Source organism: Rhinopithecus roxellana, chromosome 12 (assembly GCF_007565055.1).
Source record: "Rhinopithecus roxellana isolate Shanxi Qingling chromosome 12, ASM756505v1, whole genome shotgun sequence".
Classification (NCBI taxonomy): domain Eukaryota; kingdom Metazoa; phylum Chordata; class Mammalia; order Primates; family Cercopithecidae; genus Rhinopithecus; species Rhinopithecus roxellana.
The window spans coordinates 3,712,735-3,740,619 of record NC_044560.1 but is presented as its reverse complement, the minus strand read 5'-3'; the positions used below and the strand labels follow the sequence as shown (position 1 = coordinate 3,740,619).

The window sequence follows — 27,885 nt, the reverse complement described above, 5'->3', positions numbered from 1 at the left end:
GCCAAAGAGGGAGGATCACTTGAACCCCAGGAGTTCAAAACCTGCATTGTGAGATCCTGTCTCTACAAAAAATAAAAAAAATTAGCCAACTGTGTGGTATGTGCCTGTAGTCCCAGCTATGAGGGAGGCTAAGGTAGTACAGAAAGACTACATGTAGTGAAAGATCATTCTTTTAGAAGGCTTACTTTGATTTTGTCCAATATTCTTAAACTTTCCAAGGTAGGAAATGTCTAAACAAACAAAAGTTTGCCTATATTAAATAGACTCGATTTATTGATATGATAAAACATCACGGAGCTATTAAAAAAATGAGGCAGTAGCTCTGTAGATGCTGATACGGAACAGTGGCCTAGACTTAAGCGAAAACAGCAGAGTGCAAAATGGTATAAACAGCACATTACCGTCAATGTACATCCTTGTGATGGGGGTCAGAATATACTACCCTGAAATATGGTACCTTAGCATACTGAATATTTTAAGAAAATGGCAGAAAAAAAAAAATTACTCTGACTACCCCCTGCCCTTATCCCCTGAAGCAGGTCATAACATCTAGGAAAAATATTTTGCCCCTCCCCTGAAGGAGGTCATAAGGCCCTCCTGTGAGAAGTGCCTTCCCTATACCTGGAGGAAACAAACATCCTTATTTCTGAAGACAGGGGTCACAGAGAAGAATCTGAACAAAAAGGCCTATTAAAAATCCCCCATACTGTGCTCCTCACTGTACAGGTCCAACTTAGATATTATTTCCTCCTGATATCTTCCAAGGCTGACTAGGGTGCTTCCTATTACCCACAGCCCCCTGGGCTTCTTTACTGATGGTATCACAATGTATTACAACAGCCTGGTTGTCTGTCTTGTAAGCTGGAAATGCAGGGGCTGTGACTGTCTTGCTCACAGCTGTGTCCCTAGGGCCTGGCATAGATACTGGCAATGAATACACACTTGATAGTTACTGGCTGAATGAAGGAACAGTGGACCCTAAGTATCATGTTCCACAGAAAGTTGGGATAATCCACTAGTCGGGAGGTAGCATGGCACTTTTAGTCATTTATTTTTTATTTATTTTTTTGAGACAGAGTCTCGCTCTGGAGTGCAGTGCAATCTCAGCCCAATGCAACCTCCGCCTCCCAGGTTCAAGTGATCCTCCTACCTCAGCCTCCCGAGTAGCTGGGATTACAGGCCTGCATCACCACGTCCAACTAATTTTTTATTTTTAGTGGAGACGGGGTTTCGCCATGTTGGCCAGGCTGGTCTCAAACTCCTGACCTCAAATGATCTGCCTGCCTCAGCCTCCCAAAGGGCTGGGATTACAGGCGTGAGCCACTGCACCTGGCCTGTTTTAGTCATTTAAAACTGCAGTTAAAGAGTTTAACAATGATAATATAGCATTTTATTTTAACTATTTTTTAAAAGTTGCACTTGTTGCTGGAAACAGAATGGAGGCCATTTTTTTCCTTCAACATTCCCAAGCAACTCTCCAAATCAAAACCTAGCCAAATGTTCTCAGTTACGCATTATTGTTGCTTTCACCTGGAGTACCTGTTTCCCCCCTCCCTTCTCCTTTACCTGTCTCCTAACTCTCAGTCCTTCCTCCAGGAAGTACGGCAAGATCACCCTGCTTCCTCCTTTGGGCTTTCAAGGTAGCGTGGCTCATACCATTATCAACATCCTCTCAGGCTATAATAACCCTCTGTTGATGTGCCTGTCTCATCAACCTCAAAGGAAAGGCCTATTTTCTTGTGTCTTTTGTTTCCTTGGAGCCTGGCATAGTGCTGGACACACAGTAAGCATCTGACATAGATGAAGCACCTGAAGAGGGTAGTCACTGTTCTTCTTTCCTAAAAGCATTTGCAAGAGCTAATTTAAAAAATCAAGGTTGCCAAGTAAGAATATGACCTCTTCACTGGGTCAGTAAAGATCAGGAGAGTACATAGGAGAAGTAAATCCCAGGAGCACCCCCAAGGCTGTCCTGTCCTAGAGCATTGTAAAGTTTAAGTGAAGGCCTTGCTACTTAGTAGCTGAGATAGAATGGAGAGAGAAAAACACCAAAAGTGAAAGATGATTTCTGAGAAGTATCAAGTGGAACAAAATGAGTCTGAAGTGAGAACTCCATTTGGGGGAAGCCTTCCTTTCAAATCCAAAGATCAAAGTGACAAAGTCTCTGGCAGCCACACATGCCATCATCCTAGGAAGCTCACCATTCCCCCAGGGCCTCAAGGCAGCGCATGCGGCCCAGCATCAGCTCTGGGTCATCCTTGTTGGTGTCCATTTTCTTGTCATAGGCCACCAGGGCATCCTCCCACTCATGCAGTTTCTCATACCAGGTAGCCTGGATCTCCTGTCGCATGGGAAAGAAAGAAGACTGCTGTGAGGTGAAGAGAAGGGATCACATTTTTTAATCCACATACTCTCTTTCCATGGAAATGTTGTATGCATGACACGTCACCTATCAGTTATGTCTGGGCTTGGATTAAAAAGAACTTCAGACAATCTGGAGGAGTGCTGTTTGGGGAAGGTGGAAATGCTGGTTCCTTGGCACATGGAGAGAATGATCCTGGGATTATCTGAGAGCAGATGTCAGGCCATACTCCTCCCCTATTATTTCCTTCCCAGACACATGGGTCATCAGAACACACCAGGATGTGGGGACATGAGGACAGGGGAAATCATTTAGGGTTAGCAGAAAACGCCGACCACAGCACCAGAGCTGCTGCAAAGGTGCCATCGCTCCGATCTGCTGGAGTGCTGACACTGGGCTACTTGACAGGGATGGCAGCTGCTTTCCTGATGGGGCCAGAAAGACCAGGCCTCATCTGCATGTTTGCTGGAGGAGAACAACTCACTTTTTTAAAGCTCTTGATTCTCTGCATTTCTTAATGCATTTTTAAACTTTCAGGAAATAATAATTTAAAATATAACACCACCATTTAAAATGTTTTGGAAAGTCTTTCCCCTATTCTTCTAGAGTCTCCCATCTAATGTTCTCTCCTGCTCAGTGCTTGGCAGGTTTACCAGTGTCAGGGGCCAAAGGAGGGATTGCATTACCCTAGCAGATGGTGTGCCACGCTGAAACTGGGTGTTGTCCACGTGAGTAGGAGGTGCTACAGTCTGAAAGTTACAGACTATGACTCTCTAAATGATCAGGAAACTATTTTATGTGCCCTCCATCTCAGTTTCTCTCCTGGGCTGCTTCATCATCAGCTCAATAAATGACTATTTTTGCACAGGCAAGGGTAGTGGCTCTCTAGGGATTTCTTTAACAACAATATGATTCTGCAGTGAAATTTGTATGATATAATGCAGGGCCCACACTAGTTTCTCCCATTACCCTCTTCCCCTTTCTAAATAAAACTGATGTTTGTGCAGTATGTAGACTAACAACTACTCCGCTAAGCTGTCTAAAATCACCTTTTCTTCTTGAACCTCTGAAAAGAGGTCATTTATGCTGGAGATTGTTCCCTTGTACCTATTTCTCCTGGTCTGGTTCTTTCTGGCAGAGCCGGTGCCCTCTGCTGCTCCTAGACTAATTTTGCTGCCATGAAGTCTTCGCCCAACATCAGTGGAATTTGTCAAAATGGGCATATCTGGCTCCATGTAAGGCAAACAATCTCAACTTCATTTTTCAAGCCTGTCCAAAATAATACCTATTATGCCTAAATACAAAATAGAAAACTCAGAAAAGACAGACTACAAAAACAGCGTAAAATTTAAAAGCACTGGTAAATTTCTCATTTCAAATTTCTATACTGGGTAGAAAAGAAAAAAAAAAGAGCTGGTGACTAATGTGTGGCATACACTCAGCATGAACAAGCAGAGGGGAGAGGGGGCAGCATATGGAGTGGGTCAATTAGAGGGCAGGATATTTTGAATTGCAATAGATTGCAGAAACTATAAGGTTTAAGCAATGAATCACACAAAATTCTAATGAGATTGCTGTTACATAAATTGTGCTGAGAAAGCACCGGCTCTGCCAAGAAAAAACAAACCATTGTCAAGCTTAATATGATTCAGCTACCTAAATATAACAGAAAATCCACCACGGGTTTAGCAATAATCCTGGAGCTAATGGCCACCTTTGGAACCTGAAGATGGAGAAACTTTCATTGAAGGCTGGCATTCTGAGTATGGGGTATAAACCATCTGCTGGCAGATCACCTGAATACCAGATGTCTGCGGAGTCCTTGTCTCAATCAGCACTTACTGGCATCTAAGCTCTAAGGATATCAAAGGAGAGAACATCTTGATCTAGGTGGAGTACATTAAGTGCCCCCTTGCCCTACTTACTTCTCTCTGCAAACAAGGATTGTGGCAAGGTTGGATGAGACACAGTTCTTTTACTTTGCCATCATCTGGAGAAATGTTGTCTTAGTCTAGTTACAGATAATACATGCTAAGGCTGGGCACGGTGGCTCACGCCTGTAATACCAGTACTTTGGGAGGCCGAGGTGGGAGGATCACCTGAGGTCGGGAGTTTGAGACCAGCTTGATCAACATGGAGAAACCCTGTCTCTACTAAAAATACAAAATTAGCTGGGCGTGGTGGCGCATGCCTGTAATCCCAGCTACTAGGGAGGCTGAGGCAGAAAAATTGCTTGAACCCAGGAGGCAGAGGTTGCAGTGAGCCGAGATTGTGCCATTGCACTCCAGCCTGGGCAACAAGAACAAAAGTCTGTCTGGAAAAAAAAGAAAAAGAAAAAAGATAATATGTGCTAAAGGTGGCAAAAGATTCCCTTAAAAGTTTCATTCTAATTTACTAGCTGTTCTGTGAGGCAAAATGCTGGATGATCAAACAAAAGCCTGTTAAATAGTCACAATTTTTCTCACTTTAACATCCTGGGCTCCTGATCAAGGCAAACCACAGTAAGCGACCTACATGACTAATAAAAGGTTCCTCATCAAATATATGGACCTAGAGCTTCTTGACCTTACAGGAATTCAATGCTAAGTTGATTAAGTTGATGCTTTATATATCTTAGAAGTTATCAAATGCCCTGCCAAGACCACAAAGAATAACAGAAACATTTTAAATACTGGTAGGCCAAAGATGGCAGTATGGAAGCAGCTATGTAAGCAATAATGAACACAAAAATCCCTCAATGTCAGATATCAATTATAGCATGCATTTTATTTATTTATTTATTTATTTATTTATTTATTTATTTATTTATTATTTTGAGACGGAGTTCCACTCTTGTTGCCCAGGCAATGGCGTGATCTCAGCTCACTGCAACCTCTGCTTCCCAGTTTCAAGAGATTCTCCTGTCTCAGCCTCCCGAGTAGCTGGGATTACAGGCATGCACCACCATACCCAGCTAATTTTGTACTTTTAGTAGAGACGGGGTTTCTCCACGTTGGTCAGGCTGGTCTTGAACTCCCAATCTCAGGTGATCTGCCTGCGTTGGCCTCCCAAAGTGCTGGGATTGCAGGCATGAGCCCCTGCACCCGGCCTTATAGCATATATTTTCTAAAGACCTGGCCATGGTGTCTTCCTAAGTATCTAATGAAGATTAACCATGGCCTAGACACAATGCAAGCTCCCACAAAGATAACTCAGATCAGGGGCAAATGCCTTGGCTCTAATGTCAGACTGCCCTGGTTCAAGTCCTGGTTCTGCCATTTAATCACTTTGTCAGCTCAGACCGGTTCTTAACCTGCTGGGACCACAGTCTCCTCATCTGTAAAATGTGATAACAGCAGTAACCACTTTATAGCACTGTTGTGAGGACCAAATGAGATGAAGCATATAAACACTTAGCAAAGGGCCAGGGACATACTAAGAGTTTGATAAAATCAGTGCTTACTGCGTATTCAAATCCACCCTCATGATTTATCTCAGCTGAAATAGAGTCCCTACAGACAAAATTTATCTCTTTCATCCTGAAGATAGGTAAGTCAGCATCAGACTGGTATGAATTGGAGAAAAAACAGAAAAGGAAAGTAACTTTCTGAAGGTCAGGGCCTATACCTCCCTAGCCAAGTCTCTACCTCCTGCTTTTCCAAAAAGAATGAGGTGCTTACCAGCTCTCCAAAGTGTTTCATGGCATATTCTAACACTCCGGCCGCTGCCTCCGGCTGCTGTAGCTTATTATTAATGCTGAGAAAACAAAGGGAAAAGGTAGTTACACTCAACAGGTCTGAGGGTGGGAGATGTGGGGGTCATTTGTGGGCAGATGGTTCACCAGCACTTCGAGGACAATGTCTTGCAGATGTTGGAAGAGTATCAATTATCTATTACCATCCAGAAAGCTCAGTTTAAATTGTTTCATCTGTTAAGCCTGTAATCCCAGCACTTTGGGAGGCCGAGACGGGCGGATCATGAGGTCAGGAGATTGAGACCATCCTGGCTAACACGGTGAAACCCCGTCTCTACTAAAAAATACAAAAAAATAGCTGGGCGTGGTGGCGGGCGCCTGTAGTCCCAGCTACTCGGAAGGGTGAGGCAGGAGAATGGCGTGAACCCGGGAGGCAGAGCTTGCAGTGAGCTGAGATCCGGCCATTGCACTCCAGCCTGGGCGACAGAGTGAGACTCCGCCTCAAAAAACAAACAAACAAAAAATTGTTTCATCTGAAAGAGGTTTTTGGTCTCCTCCCCTGATTTTGGGGGTCAGTAATGGGAACACTCATCTTTGCTGCTCTATGGCCCTTCCTTTAAGAGCACAGACTGGTTTCCTTTCAGATGCTGGCAGGCAGGCAACATGTGTCTGTTTCTGAAAACACCAGAAACCTTGGATATGAAATTATCCTTGTTGTAGTACACAATCATATGAGACTCCTCTGAACTTTTTTGTTTTGAGACAAGGTCTCGCTATGTTGTCTAGGCTGGTCTCGAACTCCTAGGCTCAAGTGATCCTCCTGCCTCAGCCTCCTGAGCAGCTGGTATTACAGGCATACACCACAGCACCTGGCTCCTCTGAACTTTTAAGTCTTAACTTCTCATCAGTTGCCTTCAGTAGTAGAAATAACGTGGTGCACGTCAATGACAGAACCTTGGGAGCTGTGGCAATGCAGCCATGCTGACTGTTTTGACAGAGCCCACCCCCTTCAAATTCAGATGCCTCCCAAGACCCTCTTCAGGGGCTGTTCCCTTCCACCCTTTGCAGAAGGCTGCCAAGGGACCGCATCTAGAGTTACTTGAACTGGCCTCTACTGTAGAGAAGCTTTTCACTAATGACACCCTGCTCTGCTGATGCCATCTTTAGGCTGGAGGACTGTTACCACACTGGGACAACTGGGCAGTACCACTGGGAGGCCTGGTGCCTGGAGTTGGTTCATCACAGGCTGCTAGGAGGCCTTGAAAGCAGAAGAGCCATGGGGGCTTAGATCCTTGTTCCTGTAGGAACTTAAGCAACTAAGCTCAACACTAAATATAAGCCTGAGGTATGGAAGGAAGGGAAAAGATGGGAGGGTGAAGGAGCTCGCTTGAGAAATTCACAAGACCACAGTGATTATATCTGTTTAAAGGCAGGGAGCAAAATGTGACACATCAACCTGGGAGTCTAGACTGGTTTAATGAGCAAGGATCCAGTTTAATGCTTTGAGTACAAACTGTCTACTTGACCAGAATTAATTTTTAAGTGGTTTGGGAAATTCCAGGATTTGAGTTCAATGTGGTAATATGGCAAGAAATTGCTGTTATAAATATTATTTTAAAAATCCAAATTCTGCCACATTTCTTCCAATAAAACCAAAGGAAATTGCCCAGAAATCTAAAGAAGCTAACATTTGTGAAAGTAATAATCTAATGCCTCATGTTTACAAAGTGTTTTCAAATAACCTTTCCAATCCATCACTTCTTTGACCTCATGCATCCCTAAGAGAGTGGGAAGGGAGAGGTGTTATCAGATCTGTTTCAGTAACAGGGAAGCTAAAGCCCAGGAAAGGCAGGTATTTTCCCCAAGGCCCACAGGAATCGGGACAGTCCCCACAGTAAATGAAGCACCTTATGCCTCTTTGTTAAGGACAAGTTGGGGGTGAAGCAGCCTTGGATTTGGAGTCAGAAGACAGGGTTTTCCCCCATGATCAGACTGATCACATGCTGACGTGATAACAAGCTTGAGGGAGACACATCTCACCACATGTGATGGTAAAAACCCAATCATCATACATAAATGAATACAAAAGGATCAAAATTTGGGTTTAACTTTCTGGAGGTCTAATTCTGCCACTCATAAACTGTGTGATCATAAATAAGTCATTTTAAACATTTTAATTTTCAATTTTTTTGGGTACACAGTAGGACATGTTTAAGTCATCTTTTTTGAATGTAAATTCCTTATCTATGAAACAGGGCTAATACCACCTCCTCCTTCAGAGGGTTCTTCAGGGAATTAAACAATGAACATGAAATTGCTAAGCAGGTCCTTCACCTGTGTTTGTCCAAGCTTAAAAGCTGCTAAAACACAGTTATATGCTTGTCTGCAGGAATAACATACACCTATGGTGGAGACTTAAGTTAGGACTAGGAAGTCATCATTGTGAATTCCAAATGTTTCCTGAGTAGAACTGTTTGAGTGTCCAGTATCTAGGTTCTACGCTCCAGATTTGTTGGGGAAGCTATGGGGCTGGTGCTTCTTGAGCCGGTACTAAGCAAGGCAATGAGCCAGAATATGCTCCATAAGTTAGCCTGCTACAAAATTCGGAGATGTTTTTAATTTCAGAGTGAAACCATGGCATGATGGTTTCTTTTAGGAAGCCCTATATGAGTTTTTCTAAGCTGAGAATGAAAAGCAAGTCTAAAGGAACCTACTCCACTGTAGGTTCATCGGGAAGCAGTTCCCAGTGCCTCTTGGCCCCCATAAGTCAGGTACTGGGCTTTGTGCCCAATCACATGGGGCTGGGAAAACTGTACTAATAATATTAATAGCTGTAGATTTGGGATTATCTAGTTCCTTGAAGCCAAATAAAGATTTTGGAAGCATAAGAAAACAGGAAAAAAAGCAAGCCAGTGGCTGGGCGCAGTGGTTCATGCCTGTAATCCCAGCACTTTGAGAGGCTGAGGCAGGAGGATTGCTTGAGCTCAGGAGTTTGAAACCAGCCTGGGCAACAGAGCGAGACCCCATCTCTATTAAAAAAAAAAAAAAAAAAATCCAGGAGTTCTAACAACTGTCTTCAATCTTGTGCTCTGGAAAACATTCTCTTTTCTTTTCTTCTTTCTTTTTTAAAGAGACAGGGTCTTGCTCTGTCATCCAGGCTGAAGTTAGTAGCACAATCATGGCTCACTGCAGCCTCAATCTCCTCGCTCAAGCAATCCTCTGGCCTCAGCCTCCCAAAGTGCTGGGATGACAGGTGTGAGACACTGCACCTGGCCTCCAGCCTATTTTTAAATTTTAACATTACCAAAGCTTGACTCATTCTGAGGACAAAACAACAAAAACAAAAACAAACACAAGTCTTTTCCTAATCCACCTTTCCAATTATTACAGTGCATAAAAAATGAGTTTACCACAAACTGATCAAAATTAGGAAGTAGTGATTAGGGACCTCAAAGGAGAAATAAATATTACCTTAATATATAGCTACAGCCTTGATATACGACCTCTAAGGACTGACCAGCATAGCTTTGCAAATTAAACATGTAAAAACATACGGCCCTAACTCCTTTAAGAGAGAGTCCAGGCCAGGCATGGTGGCTCATGCCTGTAATCCCAGAGTTTTGGGAGGCCAAGGTAGGAGGATCACCTGAGGTCAGGAGTTTGAGACCAGCCTGGCCAACATGGTGAAGCCCCGTCTCTACTAAAAATACAGAAATTAGCCAGGTGCGCCGGAGTGAACTTCCTCGGCCCCTCCTCATAGGCGGGACCCAGGAACCTCGTCCGAGAACGCCGGAGCGAACTTCCTCGGCCCCTCCTCGTACGCGGGACCCAGGAACCTCGCCCGAGAACGCCGGTGCGAACTTCCTTGGCCCCTGCTCCTGTGTGGACCTAGGAACCTCGCCCGAGAACGCCGGGGCGACTTCGTCGGCCTCCACCGCCGGAGACCGGTGAACCTCGCTACCTCCTTCACATTGGCTTGTAAATAGTTTTTTTGCCTTGCCTAAAAAAAAAAAAAAAAAGAAAGAAATTAGCCAGGTGTTGTGGCACACGCTTGTAATTGCAGCTACTCGGGAGGCTGAGGCAGGAGAATCACTTGAACCTGGGAAGGTTGCAGTGAGTCAAGATTGTGCCACTGCACTCCAGCCTGGGCAACAAGAGCGAAACTCATCTCAAAAAAAAAAAAAAAAAAAAGAGAGTCCAATGACTTATCTGTACAATATTTCCCATTTGAATGTGTAGAGGCAGGTTAGGCTGCAGACAGAGCTCAGTGGGCAGGAAAGAGGGCAACAGGACCAGGCCTTTACCAGTGGCCATTGAACTTGGGGGTGCACCTTGGGATTCATGATAAGCTCTTATTGAGCAGTAAAAACATAATCATTAAAAAATTATAACTTTGGCCGGGCGCGGTGGCTCAAGCCTGTAATCCCAGCACTTTGGGAGGCTGAGACGGGCGGATCACGAGGTCAGGAGATCGAGACCATCCTGGCTAACACGGTGAAACCCCGTCTCTACTAAAAAATACAAAAAACTAGCCGGGCGACGTGGCGGCGCCTGTAGTCCCAGCTACTCGGGAGGCTGAGACAGGAGAATGGCCTGAACCCGGGAGGCGGAGCTTGCAGTGAGCTGAGATCCGGCCACAGCACTCCAGCCTGGGCGGCAGAGCGAGACTCCGTCTCAAAAAAAAAAAAAAAATAAAAAAATTATAACTTTGGCCGGGCGCGGTGGCTCATGCTTGTAATCCCAGCACTTTAGGAGGCCAAGGCGGGCGGATCACGAGGTCAGGAGATTGATACCATCCTGGCTAAAAATTAAAAATGTAAAAACATACGGCCCTAACTCCTTTAAGAGAGAGTCCAGGCCAGGCATGGTGGCTCATGCCTGTAATCCCAGAGTTTTTATAGTGAAACCCTGTTTCTACAAAAAATACAAAAAAAAAAAAAAAAAAAAATTAGCTGGGTGTGGTGGCAGGCACCTGTAGTCCCAGCTACTCAGGAGACTGAGGCAGGAGAATGGCATGAACCCAGGAGGTGGAGCTTGCAGTGAGCCGAGATCACGCCATTGCACTCCAACCTGGGTGACAGTGAGACTCTGTCTCAAAAAAAAAAATAAAAATAAAAATAAAAATTACAACTTTGGGCCAGGCACAGTGGCTCACGCCTGTAATCTCAGCACTTTGGGAGGCTAAGGCGGGCAGATCATGAGGTCAGGAGCTCGAGACCAGCCTGGCCAACATGGTGAAATGCCATCTCTACTAAAAATACAAAAATTAGCCGAGCATGGTGGCGGATGCATGTAATTGCAGCTACTCGGGAGGTTAAGGCAGGAGAATCGCTTGAACCCAGGAGGCGGAAGTTGCAGTGAGCCGAGATCGATCGCACACTGCACTCTAGCCTGAGTGACAAAAGCAAGACACCGTCTAAAAAAAAAAAAAAAAAATTACAACTTTGACTAAACTCATGAAAAATTAACACTCTCATTCTGAGAAATTAATTTCTCTCTGATGTGAGAACCTGAAGGTAAGAAGGACACTGTCCATATCCACTCTCTTTTTTTTTTGTGAGATGGAGTCTCACTCTGTCGCCCAGGCTAGAGTGCAATGGCGCAATCTCAGTTCACTGCAACTTCTGCCTCCTGGGTTCAAGCGATTCTCCTGTCTCAGCCTCCCAAGTAGCTGGGATTACAGGTGCCCACCACCACACCTGGCTATTTTTTGTATTTTTAGTAGAGATGGGGTTTTGCCATGTTGGTCAGGCTGGTCTCAAACTCCTGACCTCAGGTGATCTGTCTGCCTTGGTCTCCCAAAGTGCTGGGATTACAGATGTGAGCCACCTTGCCTGGCCCACTCTCTTTTTCACGACAGGGTCTGGCTCTGTCATCCAAGCTGGGATGCAATGGTGTGATCGCAGCTCATTGCAACCTCCACCTCCTGGACTCATGCAATCCTCCCACCTCAGCTCTCAAAGGCCTACACCACCACACCCAGCTTTTTGTGTGTGTGTGTGTGTTTTTAGTAGAAATGAGGTTTTGCCATGTTGCCCAGGCTGGTCTCAAACTCCTGAGCTCAAGTGATCTGCCTGTCTCAGCCTCCCAAATTGTTAGGATTATAGGCATGAGCCACCACGCCCAGCCACACCTACTCTCTTGATTGTTCAAAGAATAAAGAGATTTTTAGCAAACCAGATGCTATTACCCTGTGTATGTATTTCCTCTTCCCCCTTTTCCACTTTAATTTCCTATAGGACTTTCTCCCTAAGCTACATTTCTCTTATTTCCTTCTGAGGAGTTCCCATGCACGCCTCTAAGGCTGCTGGAGAATACTAATTATGGATGTGGATGCTCTGGACAGTGAAGTGAGCAGGCTTATTAATCCTGGTGATCAAGAGTCTGTTATCTTGTTTGGGATCTTAATTTTTTCTTCTTCCTCCATGCCTTCTGGCACTCCATCATGGGAGGCAACAAAAAGATACAGCAAGAAGATACCAAAGTAAGAAGAGAGGCCAGGTGCGGTGGCTCACGCCTGTAATCCCTGCACTTTGGGAGGCTGAGGCAGATGGATCACGAGGTCAGGAGATGGAGACCATCCTGGCTAATGCGGTGAAACCCTGTCTCTACTAAAAAATACAAAAAATTAGCCGGGTACAGTGGTGTGCACCTGTAGTCTCAGCTACTGGGGAGGCTGAGGCAGAAGAATGACATGAACCTGGGAGGTGGAGCTTGGAGTAAGCCAAGATCGTGCCACTGCACTCCAGCCTGGGCGACAGAGCATGACTCTGTCACACACACACACACAAAAAAGGGAGCTCACCATATGTGCCAGGCACTGCACTTATGTTTCTATGTATTATTTTGACCCTGTGAAACTATTATTAATATTCTCATTTTATATATGAAGAAAACATGGCCCAGTAGGTCACAGGCTGTTGCTTTTCCTTTTTAAAAGGTGACTTTCTCTTTAAAATGTTACCACTGAAAAGTATCTTTAGGGCCATGTTGAGGTAAAGAAAAAAAAGTATCTTAAGTAATAATGAAGGGTATATGCAAGCTCTGCAATGGGAGGGATGGGGCAGTGTCTTAGCTTTCTCCTCTTGGCATCAGTAGGCACCCAGGAATGAGGTGTAAAATGAATGAGCATGAGCAATGGATGGGATGTTTCCATTAACTCTCTCTCTAGAACTCATTGTGCAGGTGAAGGGAGCCCTCCTGTGCCTTCATTTTAACTTCCTCACTAACATTCCTCTCTTACTCCCAAGCTCCCATCTCACATTTTTTATTTCCTTCCAGAAGCTACTAATATGCCTCCAGCCTCCCATGTGACAAGTCAGCAAGCCACCACAGCAGGCTTTTCAAAGACAGCCAGGCTTATAGTTCAGGCTGCAAAGTGCAGGACAAGCAAGCCTCTGTGAAAATGCAGGAGTTCACAGCTACTAAGTCCCAGGTCTCCTGCCTACCTGGGTGATACAAAGCTGTCCTTTGAATTATGTCCCTTTTCTACTGAGATGTGGTTTTTATGAGACTGAAGGGAGAGACTGTATGTTCGGCTCCTGTGAAGAAATCGCCTTTGCTCAAAAGCCCCCTTAGTGAGAAACTCTTGTTTTACAGGGCAGCTGGGAGTTTTATAAAGCCCATTCTATAAACACCCCCTTGTGTGCCCCTCAGTCTTTCCCTATTAATGCTTCAGGCTTATAAAGGGCAAACTGTTCAAAGCCCCAGTCCAACAGAAGAGGAATACTTAACACCACAAACCAGACCCTGCTGATGCTGGTTTGGTGGAAAAGATCTGAACACAAACAAGTTTAGAGAGACTGAGGCTTGCCAGCAACGTGCCTACAACAGTGTGCAGAAATGACAGGTCAACCAGATTTCCCATTTCCTTTTGACACACACTGAGGCCAAAGGAAAAGAGCACTGAGTCCCAAGAATTTTCTAAACCAGTGATTCCCACTGCCTCCCTAACACGGGTGTGCAGTATGTTGGTATTCTACTCCATTTTCCAATGATAACATCCAGTTGCTATCATACAGTTGTGAATCTGCAGAACAAACAGAAACTGCCTATCCGCATAATAGAACCCAGAGCCCACAACTGAACCTGGAGTTAGGAAGACAATGAAGAGAGGTAGAAAGGAGAACATGGTGAATCTGGGTATCAGGAGCAGGAGGCCACTGTACAGACATACTCATTCTCATTCATTCTTCACTCTCCCCACCCCAGCCCAAGATTGAATTTTGATTCAAGGACGCTGAATTGCAGAGCCTCCTTTAACGAAATTCGAGTTTTGAACAGAGTTGGGAAAGTTCTTGGCAATTAAGGAAAACATTTTCTAGAGCTGAGCAGAACTAATACTAAGAAATTGCCTTGCTGCCTTCCCATAGCAAACATTACACCATTACGCCAAGCATCTTAACCCCACTATCCAGAAACCTCGTTCCCAAGGCAGGGCAAGCGTGTGAGCTGAGCAGCGGGTGATTCGGCTGTGCAGGCGCTTCCCCCAGCAGAGGCCCTGTCAGGAGTGACAGTAGAGCAGCTCACATGGGCAGTGGGGCCTGCTGCCTCCCCACAGCCCTTTCCTTTCAGGCTCTCCCTAGCGGCTTTGTTTTTTTTGAGATAGGGTCTTACTCTGTCACCCAGACTGGAATGCAGTGGCGCAATCTCGGTTCAGCGCAAACTCTGCCTCCCAGGCTTAAGGATTTCGTGCCTCAGACTCTTGAGCAGCTGAGATTACAGGTGTGTGCCACTACCGCCCAGCTAATTTTTGTATTTTTAGTATAGAGACGTGTTTTCACCATGTCGGCCAGGCTGGTCTTGAACTCCTGACCTCAAATGATCTAACTGCCTCAGCCACCCAAAGTGCTGGGATTACAGGCATGAGCCACTGTGCCCAGCCCCCTCACTGCCTGTTATTGGAGGAGGATGAGATTGACCGAAAGCGTGGGTCATTAACTGCTCAAGGACTTAATGCTGACCCACAGCAAAGCAGTCTAAACGCCTTTCCTGCCACCTGAAGAGAAACCTGGAGAACACTGTCTCTGGAAGTGTCCTCAGTCATGGCTCCACAGGCTTCTGGACAGATGTTGAGTCCACAGTAACTTGGCCTGGTAGTACCTCCTTGCGTGGCCCACTTGGTTATCGCCCTCATCCCTCAGCCTTGGTGCCGTGTGACCTCTGGGCTGTTCAGAGCGAAGTGATGCAAGACTCTTCCACACACGGCCGCGCCTGTCAGAAAGTCCTCAGGCAGCAAGGAGCATCTGCAGGCACATCTGGGGGAACACTCAGGCTTCCCCAGTGCTCCCATCAGGAATGTATGAGAACACACCCACTGGCTTCCCAGATGCCCGTGGGCCTTCTTTCTCCTGTCTATTTCTAGTGCAGACTACAGTCTGCGTTTCATTGGGTTCCTGTCAAATAAGAATTCTCTGAATTCCCCTGGCCCCAGGCTGGTGACACATGCATCACAGCTGATGGGGCTGTGACAGGTCTGACTGAAGTGGCCTAACCAGCCACACTGAGGCCACCCTGAACACTGCTTTGGGTCCTAACCACTGTATCAAGCAGTTTCTCTCACATAGTGGTAACTGCTTGAGATCCTCCTGTCACTTCTCCTAGCACTGAGGCTTAGCTCTGTGCCCAACACAGGATTAAAAACCAAATAATCTGATTCCTTCTAGGGCCAGGAAGATCTGGGGTTGGCTAGGCCCTGATGTCTTTATCAGGAAGCTGCCTTGGGAATCTGGGAACAGGAGAATGGTCTGGGGAACTCAAGAATGAACAGACTAATCTAGAGGTGAAAGGACAGCAATGCAGACAGAGGCAAAATGAAAACATCTGAAAAGTGAAAGGGCAGAAGGCCGGGAGGGCTGCTAGAACGCAGACAGGAGGGGAGTGAGGGAGACAAAGCCAGAATCAGATGATGAACACAGAACCTCTGGGTCTGGCAGGGCCAGAACTCAGGAAAAAGAACTTTACATATTAAGAGAAGGCTGGCCTGTTACAAGGTTTCAAAGCTGGGGCATTTGGTGCCCTTGGAGCTCGTAGGGACCTAACGCACCAAGATAAAACAGGTTTGGTGCAACAGAGGTGGCCAGCTTCAGACAGTCAAAATAGGTTTCCTTGGCTAGGCGCGGTGGCTCATGCCTGTAATCCCACTACCTTGGGAGGCTGAGACAGGATGATTGCTTGAGGACAGGAATTCAAGACCAGCCCGGACAAGACTTCAAATCTACAAAAAAGTTAAAAATTAGCTGGGTGAGGTGATCTGTGCCTGCAGTCCCAGCTATTTGGGAGACTAAGGCGGGAAGAACGCTTGAGCCCATGAGTGTGAGGCTGCAGTGGGCTACAATTGCACCACTGCACTCCAGACTGGGTGACAGAGAGAGACCCTGTCTCCAAAAACAAAACAAAAGATTCCTGATGTCTCAGGCTCAGAGTGGCCCAAGAATAACAATAATTCTTACTATGTCTTCATCCTTCTTTCTGTCTGGTCACAGTTTAAATGGTTTGTCTGTAATAGTACCTAAGGACACGCTAAATCTGTATGTGAGAAGGTGTGAGCCCTTGGAATAAAGAGGGTAGAATAGTTAACAGTTGTTATTAGGAAATGCATGGGGAGGAGGGGGCGCGTGTGCAAAAAAGTATCTTTTCAAGATTGGTGAGTGGAAGTATCACTTTTTTTTGTTGTTTTTTTTTTTGTTTTGTTTTTGAGAGGGAGTTGCGCTGCTGTTGCCCAGGCTAGAGTGCAATGGCACGATTTCGGCTCACTGCAACCTCCGCTTCCTGGATTCAAGCGATTCTCCTGCCTCAGCCTCCCAAGCAGCTGGGATTACAGGCATGCGCCACCACGTCCGGTTAATTTTGTATTTTGAATAGAGATGGGGTTTCTCCATGTTTGTCAGGCTGGTCTCAAACTATTGACCTCAGGTGATCCGCCCACCTCGGCCTCCCAAAGTGCTAGGATTACAGGCGTAAGCCACCGCGCCCGGCCGGAAGTATCACTTTTTAAACAGAAAAAAATGGAGAAATTGATTATAATATAATCACCTTTCCAAGATACTTTTACCTGTGCATATTCTGCATAAATGCATATTTTATACATATTGGTGATAAAAACATATATACAATTTTGTATGCTGCCTTTTCACATTTCCACTCCATTCAGTCTTCATAATTGCTTTTACTGGCTGCATACCCATTTCCTCCCACTGAAAGATCCCATGGCTGGTTAGCAGCAGCACTTGTTAGATACCAGGTCCCCAGGAGTGCTGCTGATGAGCTCACATTCAGCACTCTCTATGCTAAGGGAACTGTCCTGCAGAAGTTTACAAAGTCAGCTCTGGGAATCCTAGTGCCCAGCCCCGGAGAGAAATACTGCCCAGCGATGAGCTGGCAAGCTGGCCCATTTGACTCACCGTCTCCTGGCATCTCCTGGTTGGATGTAGGGCCCAGGTACCTTAGCACAACCCAGAATAAGGCAGAGAGAGGTGCACAACCCCAGAATGTCAAAGCACACGACTTTTGCTGGCTGGGTTTGCAACCGAGGAGTCTGTCAGAGGCGTGTTGTAAAAATGATGAATGGCTGTCACATTTCCAAGGCTCTGGCTGATTTAGGGAGCTATTGGCAGGCACATCGCTCCCAGCATGTCAGCCAGTTAATTACTTTCAACTTTATCTTTCTTGTCAACACTTCTTGACAAATTGGCCATTATCTTTTTATTCTACAACAATGAGCACTGCTCCTTTTCTGGTGATGCCTGCAGGTTCTTCTCCCCCTTTCTGCTTCTTCACATCCAGAGAGAAATGAAGAGCTTTGAGAGAGACTATCAGAAAGAAGCAGCAGTCAGGAAAAGGATGGGGAAAAGGACAAAAGGGGTAGGCTGATAGAGTGACTCCAAAGCTAATGTTCATCCCTCTTGACTCAAAACTGAGTTGATATTTTGGGTAAAGTCCTGATTTCTTGGCTTCTGAATGTCCAAGAACTCTGACTCAGTCCACTATGTGGATGAAGTTGGGAAATAAAACTTAAACGAGCTGGCACCTAGTGATCTGGCAGCTTCTAACTCTTCACATTTAATTGTAGAAGCAGATGTGAACTGGTCTTCCACTCTATTAGGCTGGGCCACAGTGTAGGAATAATGATGCCCATTCTGGGTTCAGGGAAAAGAAAAAACCATGCCTACCTTCTTGGTAATGGAAGCCTTATGGAAGAGAACTGTGGCACTCTATAACTGGATTACCAGGATTCACAGCCAGTGAAAAGTACAAAACTGTTTGGAGAGACCAGTGGTGCCCCTACTGGATACATCCTATTGTCACTGGATGAACAATCAGAGGTGGCCATGAGACAGAGTCCAGCACCTACTAGATTTAATTAGTTCTAAGACACACATTTTTTTCACACCTTAACATCTCTGAAATTGGGATGCAGCGTATAATTCAAGGTTTCACAGCACTGGGACACAGTGTAACTGCCAGCAGTTTCTTTCCCTCCCCCAGTGTTATATAAAAACCAGAAGCAGTTTCTCTAAGTCAGCATAAGAGCAGTTCCGTTAAATCTGCAGGTAGTCCGAAGGATAAGCTAGCTTCTGTAGATGAGTTTAGGGATACCACTGAAACACAGCAAGTTTTTCCCCTTACTTAGAAGGGTCTGGTTTTGTAACAAAAGCCCCTCTGTCTTTTTGGCCAGCTTTAGGAGAAACCCCAGAACTCTTCTCTTCTTACAATTCCTCACTGATGGCGAGGTTTCTCCACTGAAGAACCTTCCCCGGGGTTCGTAAGACACTCTACAAAGGCAAGCTATTACAGTGACCCTGTGGGAAGTCTTGACAGCAGCTGGAAGTAAATGCATGCTCTACTGATGACTGGTGAGAGATCTGGCCTCTCGGGCTGAATCTAAAAGGCAATTAAAAAAAAAAAAAAAAAAAAAGATGGGCTACAGCAAAAGATACAATCTGCTTCTACTTTTGCTCTATTTTCCAACTCTTTGCTGCGTGGAGCTTTTCTACAAAGGGCACAGATTCCTAGAGGCACACTGGCCCTTCTGAAGTCAGCACGAACCCAGAAGTTTGGAATGTGGTTTTTTGTTTGTTTTGAGATAGGGTCTTATTCTGTTGCCCACGCTGGAGTACAGTGGTGTGATCATAGCTCACTGCAGCCTCAAATTCCCGGACTCAAGGGATCCTCCTGCCCTGGCCTCCTGAGTAGCTGAGACCACAGACGCATGCCATCATGCCCCACTCAATTTTTTATAGAGACAGGGTCTTGCTATGTTACCCAGGCTGGTCTTGAATTCCTGGCTTCAAGCAATCCTCCTGTCTTGGCCTCCCAAAGTGCTGGGATTACAGGAGTGAGCCACTGCACTCGACCTGGAATGTGTTTTGCTGTGAGCAAAACCTCACCTCTGTGGACTGACTGCCTTTTCTCCCAGCAGAGGTACAGAAAAAGAAAAGGACCGCATACCTTTTCTGGAAGCCAGGAAACAACTGTAAAAGCAGGACTCATACTTTCAAGCAACACAATATTGACACCTTGGTAACATGTGTTTAGAATTAAGACAGAGTGGATTTTCTTTGCCATTTAGTCCCTTGCCTGCAGACTGTAAAACTCAGTCACCCTTGCCATTAATTGGTTGCTCAGGCATAACTGGCACAAATCCTCTAACATTCTTAAAGAATGACCAGGCCTGTTTTCCAGTTTGTAGTGCCTAAGTCAGGGTGGAGGTGTCTAACCCAAAGAGAAGCTCTATAATTCAGAGAGCAGCTTGGGGGGTGGACATGTGATCTTGTCCTGCAACCCCTGACAAGGTCTTGTCTCTAGCTAAGGGTGATTTACTGAAATTGCAATATAATGGACATTTGATTCCCCTTTGGGGACAGATAAGCTTTGTTAGGTTACTGGGGATAAAATATGGGGACTACGGCTGCCCAGAAATAAGGCAGTTTTTTTTTTTTTTTTTTTTTTTTTTTGAGACGGAGTCTTGCTCTGTCGCCAGGCTGGAGTGCAGTGGTGCGATCTCGGCTCACTGAAACCTCCGCCTCCCGTGTTCAAGCGATTCTCTGGCCTCAGCCTCCCAAGTAGCTGGGACTACAGGAGTGTGCCACCACACCCAGCTATTTTTTGTATTTTTAATAGAGACAGGGTTTCACCGTGTTGGCCAGGATGGTCTCAGTATCTTGACCTTGTGATCCACCCGTCTTAGCCTCCCAAAGTGCTGGGATTACAGGGGTGAGCCACCTTGCCTACCCGAAATAAGGCAGTTTTTATGGGGACATGTTACTTCCTTCATTTTGTCAACATTAGTTGTTGCATGTGGCCCCTTGGGCCAGTGCAGGTTGAAGTAATCAGATATGTCATTTACACAGGCTTCTGGAATAAATAGGAGAGGGATAAAACCTGATCCCAGATACTCTGTGGTCCTCTTGTTCATTGTCTTCATAAGTAAAAAAGAGTGATGAGACACAGCCTGGTGATGTCTAGGAATATGTATACAATATATTATACAATAAGGAAGCTACCTCAAGTTATTGATTTAAAAAATGGGGTTGAAGCTGGATGTAGTGGTGGGCACCTGTAATTCCAGCTACTCGGGAGGCTGAGGCAGGAGAACTGCTTGAATCCAGGAGGCAGAGGTTGCACTGAGCTGAGATCCCACCACTATACTCAAGCCTGGGCGACAGAGCGAGACTCCATCTCAAAATAAATGAACAAATAAAATAAAAATTAAAAAGAGGGTTGAAACAAAGGATCTCACCTCTCCCAGTTTTCACTTTCTTTGATTCTATGACTAAGACCTAAAGAAGGAAAACTGGCCCCGTGCAGTACAGAATGTGATGCCCTACAATGAAGACCTTACCACAGTGAAACACTGGAAACGTCCATGGAAAGAGACTATAAGTCTCCATAATAGATATTTAGGGGCAAGAGAACCTTCTGTTTGGAATTCATCATTTCATTTGACAAGTTCTAATTTAGTATGTATTTTGTCTTAGGCTTTATGCTAAGTACTAGATACTAGAGGTACTGTGGAAAATAAGACAAATATATTCTTTGCATTCACAGAGCTTACCGTTTAGAGAAGTAGATACACAAAAAAGTACAAACCGAGGCCGGGCGCGGTGGCTCACGCCTGTAATCCCAGCACTTTGGGAGGCCGAGGCAGGTGGATCACCTGAGGTCGGGAGTTCAAGACCAGCCTGACCAACACGGAGAAACCCCGTCTCTACTAAAATACAAAATTAGTAAGGCATGGTGACGCATGCCTGTAATCCCAGGTACTCAGGAGACTGAGGCAGGAGAATTGCTTGAACCCGGGAGGCGGAGGTTGCAGTGAGCTGAGATTGCACCATTGCACTCCAGCCTGGGCAACAAGAGCAAAACTCCGTCTCAAAAAAAAAAAAAAAAAAAAAAGGTACAAACTGAAATAAGTGCTTTTGTGGCAAATACCATGAAGAGAACAGAGTGCTTAGAGAAAAAACATGGGGATTTATGTTAGACTAGGGTAGTCGGCAAAGACTTTTACGAGGAGACAACAATTGTGTTCTAAATAATACAGTACTACTACTTGGTATACTACTACTACTTGATATTTGCTAGACACTGACTGTGTCAGATACTAGTTCAAGTGTTCTTTGTGCATTATCTATCTTTACACAAACATCCTAACTCAAGTTACATACATATAGGAGAATATAACACCTAAGTGTACAGTCTGATGAATGATCATAAAGTGAAGACACCTTTGTAACTACCACCCAGACCAGAAACAGAACACAACTCACTGCCAGCAGCTCAGAAGCACTGAGCCCCCTCCCAATCACTGCTCCCCTCTGTGTCCCCAGAGGTTTGTAAACCCTACTCTGACTTCTAACACAATGGGGTTGTTTGCTCATTTTTTGAGCTTTATTATATAAACATTCAACATTATGTTTGTGAGATGCACCCAGGCTGCTGCACATCACAACAGCTTTTCCTTTCTATTGCTGAACAGTATTTCCCAGTGTGAGTACACCACCATTTATCTATCTTACTGCAGATGAACATTTGGCTTGTTCTCAGTGTTTGGCTATTACGAGGGGTATTACACAGACACTCTTGTCCATGTCTTCTGGAGCATGTGTGCTTGTATCTCTGTTGGAAAATATCTACAGCAGAATTGTTGAGTTACATGTAAGGATATGTTCAGCTTTATAAGATACTGAGATTGTTTTCCAACGTGGCTTTACCAATTTACATTTCTACCAATAGGACATGAAAAGCCCAATTGCTTCACATCTCTGTCAACATTTGTTATTTTCGGTCTTTTCCATTTCAGCCCTTCTGGTTGGTGTGCAGTGGCATTTTATTATGATTTAAATTTTTATTTCCATAATGACTAATGAGATGGGGTAGCTTTTCATATATTTCTAAGACTTTTGGATATCTTTGTGAACTAAGTGCCTGTTCACATCTTTTGTCAATATTTTATTTTTTTCTTTTTGAGACAGAGTCTATGTTGCTTAGGCTGGTTTCCAATTCTTGGGCTCGAGCAATTCTTCCACCTCAACCTCCCGAGTAGCTCAGACTATAGGTACATGCCACTGCACCTGGCTTCTTTTACCAGTCTTTTAATTGTGCTACCTTTTTCCCCCTTATTGTTTGATAAGAGTTCTTTATACACTCTGGCTATAATACATATACAATACTGAAGATAATAGAAATATTTCTTGCCTTTTCATTCTCTTCATTGTGTCTTCCAATGAATAGAATGACTACTTTTATTGCATTTCTTAATACTTTCCTTTATGACTGGTGTTTTTTGTATCTTGTTTAAGAAATCTTTGCTTATCTCAAGAAGCTAATCACCTAATCTCCTATGTTATCCTCTATAAGTTTTATTGTTTTACTGTTCACACTTAAGAATTTAAATCTCCTGGACTTGAGCTTTTGTGTGTGGTGTGAGGTAATGATCAACAGCCTTTTCTTTCAGAAAAAGGATGACTGAGGGGAAAAAAAAATTTTTCTTCCCCCATAAGGCTATCGAGCTGACTTAGCAGTCCTTTCCTCACCATTCTGTGGTGCTGCCTTGTCACATATCAAGTGTCTATATCACATGGCTTGACAGGAAAGGAATAAATACATAAATAAATACATACATAAAGTAAGTATCTCTATATATGTGGGTCTGTTTCCAGACGTTTAATTCTGTTCCATTTGTTCATCCTATGTCAATACTGTACTGCCTTACTCACTGTAGCTTTATGATAAATCTTGGTATGTAGAGTGTAACTCCTCCAAATTTATTTTCCTTAACCCAAAATACCTTAGTTATTTAACCCTTTGCTTTATTTACTTTAATTCTCATGAAAACTCTGTGGCATGAGACAGTTTCGATTTTTATCTCCATTTCACAGGTTGGCAAACTCAGAGAAGTAATCTGCCCATGGCCACACAGCAACCAAGTGCTAGGGAGGGATTAGAATCCAGATTTGTCTGCTTCTAGGCCTAAGAACTCAAGTACTGCATGTACTACCTCCTTAATCCTAATGCCAAATCACCCCATCAGCGTATTTAATATGAATGCATTACAATTTTAAGAAATTCTCACGTTCTAAATCATTAATCTGCAGTGAAAAAATCTTGTTCAGGCTGTGTGTGGTGGCTCAAGCCCGTAATCCTAGCACTTTGGGAGGCTGAGATGAGAGGATCTCTTGAGGCCAGGAGTTCCACACCAACCTCAACATAGTGAGACTCCGTCTCTACAAAAAAATTGAAAAAACAGGCAGGCGTGTTGGTGTGCACCTGTATTCCCAGCTACTTTGGATGCTCAGGCAGGAAGACTGCTTCAGCTCATGAGTTCCAGGCTTCAGCAAACTATATGATTGTACTACTGCACTCCAGGGTGGGTAACAGAATGAGACTATGTCTCTAAAAAAAAAAAAAAAAACTTGTTTGACAATTACAAAGGCCAGTTTCCTGGTGGAACTCAGGAAAACAATGGAACAAGAGAGAAAAACCTCTAGGATTCCTTCCCATGTCTACAGAGGATCAGTCCCGCTCCTCACCTGGGCTCCCTGGGCATGGCCCCCCTCCACCTCTAGCTTCTGCTGCCATTCTTCTTCCCCTTGACCCTTAGGCCAAGAATGCTTACATTCTCCCACTAGTCCAAGTCTTTCACATAGCTGCACCTTTGCTCACAACTTCCTCTCCCCTTCCTGGCTATTTCCTCCTTTTTCTTTAAAACCTAGGTATCACTTCTCTGGGAGGCCCTCCTTGTCCTCTGTGTCTCCCATCCTAACATGTCACACTGTCAGTTCAGCTGTCTAGACTGCTGGACGCTGGGCCAGCATTATCACTGGATTCCGCAACTTGAATGGTGGCTAACAGAGCTATAAAGTCCTGACAGAAATCAGAGAGAGACTTTTTTTTTTGGTATATTCCATAATTTAAAATGGACTCTGGCCAGGTGTGCTGGCTCATGCCTGTAATCCTAGCACTTTGAGAGGGTGAGGCTGGAGGATCACTTGAGCCCAGGAGTTCAAGACCCTGGCAACACAGTGAGACCCCCATCACTACAAAAAAAAAAAAAAAAAAAAAAAAGGAAAGAAACAAAAGAAAAGAAAAGAAAGAAAAAAAGATAGCTGGGTGTGGTGATGCACACCTGCAGTCCCAGCTACTCGGGAGGCTGAGGTGGAAGGATCACTTGAGACTGGGAGGTTGAGGCTGCAGTGAGCCATGGTTGCCCCATTGCACTCCAGCCTGAACAGAGTGAAACCCTGTCACAAAACAAAACAAAACAAAACAAAACAAAACAAAACAGGCCTCCAAGAGAAGGCCTGAGAGAAAAGACTTCTAATAGGTTCAGGACACATTCTTTGGTAGAAGTGGCAAATTAGAAAGCTTAGGGAAAAGATGTAATTATTTTCTGTGATGGACTTGGGCTTTCAGTTGAGATAGGAATGGGATGGAGTGTCAGAAAGGCAGATATCTGGCCGGTTGTGGTGACTCATGCCTGTAATCCCAGCACTTTGGGAGGCCGAGGCGGGTGGATCACCAGATCAGGAGATCAAGACTATCCTGGCTAACACGGTGAAACCCCGCCTCTACTAAAAATACAAAAAATTAGCTGGGTGTGGTGGCAGGTACCTGTAGTCCCAACTACTTGGGAGGCTGAGGCAAGAGAATTGGCGTGAACCCGGAAGGAGGAGCTTGCAGTGAGCCAAGATTGCACCACTGCACTCCAGCCTGGACAACAGAGTAAGACTCCGTCTCAAAAAAAAAAAAAAAAAAAAAAAGAAAGAAAGAAAGAAAGAAAGAAAGAAAGAAAGAAAAAGAAAGGCAGAGATTCAATGGTTGTATAGAGTATGGCAGGCTGTGATTCATTTAAAGACTTCAGAAGAAGTGAAATATTCCTTCGAGGTACACAATTAAAACTAACAGCAAGGCAGCTTCTTTTGAGATGTATTCATTCCACAAGCTGAGAGTGGGGAGCAGTCTCTCCAATGGGGTATTTTCAAGCAAATGAGATCTGATGCTCCTCTCTGGACAGAAGGAGAGACCACCCCTAGGTGCTCCCCTGCCCTGTGACACTCAGACTACCTTGGTGCCAGCCTATGGCAGTGCGGCCCGAACACACTGATTCTTTGAGAATCTCCAGTTTGAGTATAACCTCACTGACATTTTTCATTAAGAACATAAGCTTAATCTTCATAAACATCTTTTCCAGGAGCACCAAGCTAGCCCTCTTTCAACACCAGCAAAATGGAGAAAAGGAAAATCTAAATAGTATCCAACCCAGGTTTTCCAGATTTTCTCAGTTAATTCCCATTTTTATGGTCACTCTGCTCACTGAAAGGCAGAAAAAGGGCTTAAAAGCCTCTTTCAGAGAAGGCAATGCCATTTTAGTCCTCCACATCCTTCATGGTTTTCTCTACTGGCTTAGCTGTGCTCAAAACAAGGACTTATTTTTCCTTCATTTAGATATTCAGAATCTAGGACATCATAAGGTTGCGAATGTTTTAGAAAACAGATAATCTTCTGGCATGAGAAATATCCTTAATTAGCTACTTTTCCTCAAAACTGGAGGGGGGTGAGTATTGACATTTGGGTAGCTTATGCAATTCAAGAGCTTCTGTCTTCTGTCTTCAAGTATTGCCTTATGTTAGAAATAAGTTTCCAGAAAATAAATGTCAAAGACCAGACACTCATGCTAAAGGCTAGATGCTTCCGATCCAAACTTATGAACTACTCCTACCTTTCCTAAAAGGGACTGTTACATGAGGTGCAAATAAGAATGATTAATTCATTTTCTGCCCAGATAGAAGAATCAATTCATAACACTTTCCTGTTTGGGTGAGCTACTGGGAAGAATAAACAGAAGCAGGATGGAACTCCACAAAGTTCCACTGTGCTTTTGTGCTTTCTCTGCTGCACTGTTATATGGGAGTTCCAAGGCAGCAGGGTCACACGGGATGCTATACATCAGTGGTCTTCAATCTTTTTGGCACCAGGGACTGGTTTCGTGGAACACAGTTTTTCCATGGACCAGGGCGGGGGTGGGGAATGGGGGATGGTTTCAGGGTGAAACTGTTCCACCTCAGATCTTCAGGCAGTACTGAAGATTCTCACAAGGAGCGTGCAACCTAGATCCCTCAGTTGCGCAGTTCACAACAGGGTTCACACTCCTGTAAGGATCTAATGCTGCCACTGATCTGACAGGAGGTGGAGCGCGCGGGCGGTAATGCTCGCTCACCTGCCTCTCACCTCCTGCTGTGTGGCCCTGTTCCTAACAGGCCATGGACAAGTACAGGTCTGCAGCCTGGGGATTAGGGACCCCTGCTATACATGACTGTATGGTGCAAAGCACTTCTGTGGCATGTGGTTTAGGCTCAGTGTCATTTGATGGCCAGAGATCCACTTGAAGATCCCCCTTTTTAGCAGACCTTGTAGGATGCTAACATTTGGGGCCAGATTCTCCTTAGTGAAATGAATGCTATGGAGCTAAGGCTGCGGTGCCCAGCCTGGCTAGACATTTGCAAAAAGAGAGCAGAGACTGGCATACAGCGCCAATTCTCAACAGAATCTTTTGATTAAAATGCCAAGTTGCTATAAGGGTATCAGTAACATCCTTACCCTTTAGCAGGCAAAGGAGGCTGGGGATGTGAGAAAACAAACTCTGATCCACCTGATCCTCTACCGCTTTTTGATTCCGAGAAAAAAAAAAATTGTTCAGTAACTCCAGCTGCCTGAACAGAAATTACTTCCTGAGGAGCTAGAAGCCCTGACTGGAAAAGAGCTCTGGGGGATTATGGCATGGGAGGAGAGCTGTCAGGCATCAGGCTTATATGGGAAGGACCCACGCTGACTACAACAGTACAAGTAACTGCTTGAGTGGCTCCATAACATGGAAATGGCAATTGTATGTTCCAAAGACAGAGTTACTGTTTTAAGGACAGAGGAACCTTTGTATAGATTCTCAGTGAAAAGCTTATTTTAAGGATGTTTGCTGAAATTCCATGTTTTTCACATTTGTTTTCAAAAGAGCAGTGTCATTCATATATAGTACATGAAAAATTACAATATTCATGTTTTTTAGATACAAAGTCATACACAAATGGAGGAGGAATAATTTCAAATTGCAAACCATACCAGCATAGAAAGAGGGAAATGAGACTGTAGATATGGATTTATTAGGTGATAGGGATTCTTTTTTTCTCTATATTTTAATATATTTTCCAAGTTTGAGCCACGGGCCAAGGATGGGCCTGTTCTCTGTCCTGCCTAACACCCGACAGAAGCATGGGTGACCAATCCCAGAACCACAATTGGCACTGCGGAGTTTTCCTATCTTCTGACACCTCCTTGCAAAATGTCACGTGTGAGATGCTAA

General features: G+C 44.7%; 1 protein-coding gene and 1 non-coding gene across 4 annotated transcripts in view; both read right to left on the bottom strand.

Moving 5' to 3' along the window:
* Positions 1–27,885, bottom strand: part of MTOR (mechanistic target of rapamycin kinase) — a 162,218-nt gene that overhangs the window by 48,790 nt on the left and 85,543 nt on the right. For all 3 annotated transcript variants that reach the window (XM_030912982.1, XM_010353522.2, XM_030912983.1), the window contains 2 exons: positions 6,019–6,094; positions 2,199–2,338 (listed from right to left, as the gene is read on the bottom strand). In XM_030912982.1, the coding sequence (XP_030768842.1) occupies positions 2,199–2,338; positions 6,019–6,094 (216 nt within the window). The remainder of the gene's footprint in view (positions 1–2,198; positions 2,339–6,018; positions 6,095–27,885) is intronic.
* On the bottom strand, positions 8,018–8,124 carry LOC115892600. Its single transcript, XR_004052463.1, has one exon. It is a non-coding gene; the product is annotated as a small nucleolar RNA U13 (small nucleolar RNA).